Source organism: Eurypyga helias, unplaced genomic scaffold, assembly GCF_000690775.1.
Source record: "Eurypyga helias isolate BGI_N326 unplaced genomic scaffold, ASM69077v1 scaffold5947, whole genome shotgun sequence".
Taxonomy (NCBI): Eukaryota; Metazoa; Chordata; class Aves; order Eurypygiformes; family Eurypygidae; genus Eurypyga; species Eurypyga helias.
The window spans coordinates 959-2,237 of NW_010260974.1; the positions used below are offsets into that span (position 1 = coordinate 959).

The following is a 1,279-nucleotide window of genomic DNA, read 5'->3' on the forward strand; positions in this document are numbered from 1 at the left end:
TGGAGTCAGCCATGCTGATAAGGTTCTACTGATTTTTTTTCCATAGTTAAATTTGGCTCTAACTCTTCCAATCCATCTTCATTCTTTCTTTCCTTCCTTTTGCAGCTAACCATCACAACCATCTTTTGTCTTCTACATGACATGAACCAGCCATCAGCTAACTTTGTTTCAATCACTTTAATTTATTCATATACTCTACTTTTGTTTTTCCTCATCCATGTTTTTTTGTGCAGAGTTCACATGAGACTCTGGACATAGTGGAGGAGAAGAAGCAGGCAGAGGTTGAGATAGAAGAAACACTAGTCGTAGACGAAACCAACAAAGGGAAAATGCAAGTTGCCACTGATGCTGGGGAAGCATGTAAGGTGGAGCATCTGTCAAAAAAGGACTCTTCATCATTGCCATCAGATAGTAGCAGCAGCAGCAGTAGTAGTGAGAGTGAGGATGAAGAGGTGGGAGAATACCAGCCACATCATAGGGCAATTGAGGAAGTCATCAGGGAAGAACAGGAAGAAGAGGAAGACATGAAAAGGAAAGAACATGAAGAAAAAATACAGCATGTGGAAGCCACACCACAAGGCAGTAAACTAAATGTACCAGTTGAACACATACAAGTTACAGCTGAAGATCTGGTCCAGGAGAATGCAGTTACCATAGCTACAGAAGAGAAGAATTTGTCAGAGGAAATTAAACAAGATTTAGGTGAAGAAAAGGAGGAAGAACAGCTCAAACTCAATGGAGATGTGTCTCATGTTGACATTGATGTTGCACCACAAATAATTTGTTGTTCTGAGGTAAATGGTAGAACAGTTTGACAATTAGATTAAGCAGAGATGTTTCTTGGGGTGAAAATATACCTGCCTTTCTTCTTCTCCTATTCCTCCAGTTCTTCAGTCCTCCAGCAAGACTCAGATCATTTGGAAGGAGAAACCATTGATGAGCAGTGAAATTCTGTCTCCTTCACTTATGGTTTCTGACTTTTTGCTAGAACTGAGTGAGAATCACCAGTAAAGGCAAACCTTCCGAAGACTGACATCTCCTTTTTACCTGATACCCCCTTACTTTATATGCACACACATATAATGTATATTTATTATTTACATGTCTGCAGTGTTTTAAGTCTTGTCCTGTCTATTTGTCAATTGGTTCTGACACGTCTGTGACATGTAACTGTGATTGGAATTCTATTGGCAATCGAAGTTAGAAAACACTCATTACAAATTTTTGGGTTTTTTCTTCCCTTACTACTCACTGCTTTTCTTGCCCTTTCCCCCCCCCC

General features: G+C 39.9%; 1 protein-coding gene across 1 annotated transcript in view; it reads left to right on the forward strand.

Annotated features, from left to right (window-relative positions):
- Window positions 1–233: 233 nt before the first annotated feature.
- The window catches only part of LOC104512281 (band 4.1-like protein 2), a gene marked incomplete at its 5' end in the record, with an annotated part of 10,986 nt that continues 9,940 nt past the window's right edge, over window positions 234–1,279 (forward strand). The window contains one exon of the mRNA XM_010155201.1: window positions 234–794. Coding sequence (XP_010153503.1) covers window positions 234–794 — 561 coding nt within the window. The remainder of the gene's footprint in view (window positions 795–1,279) is intronic.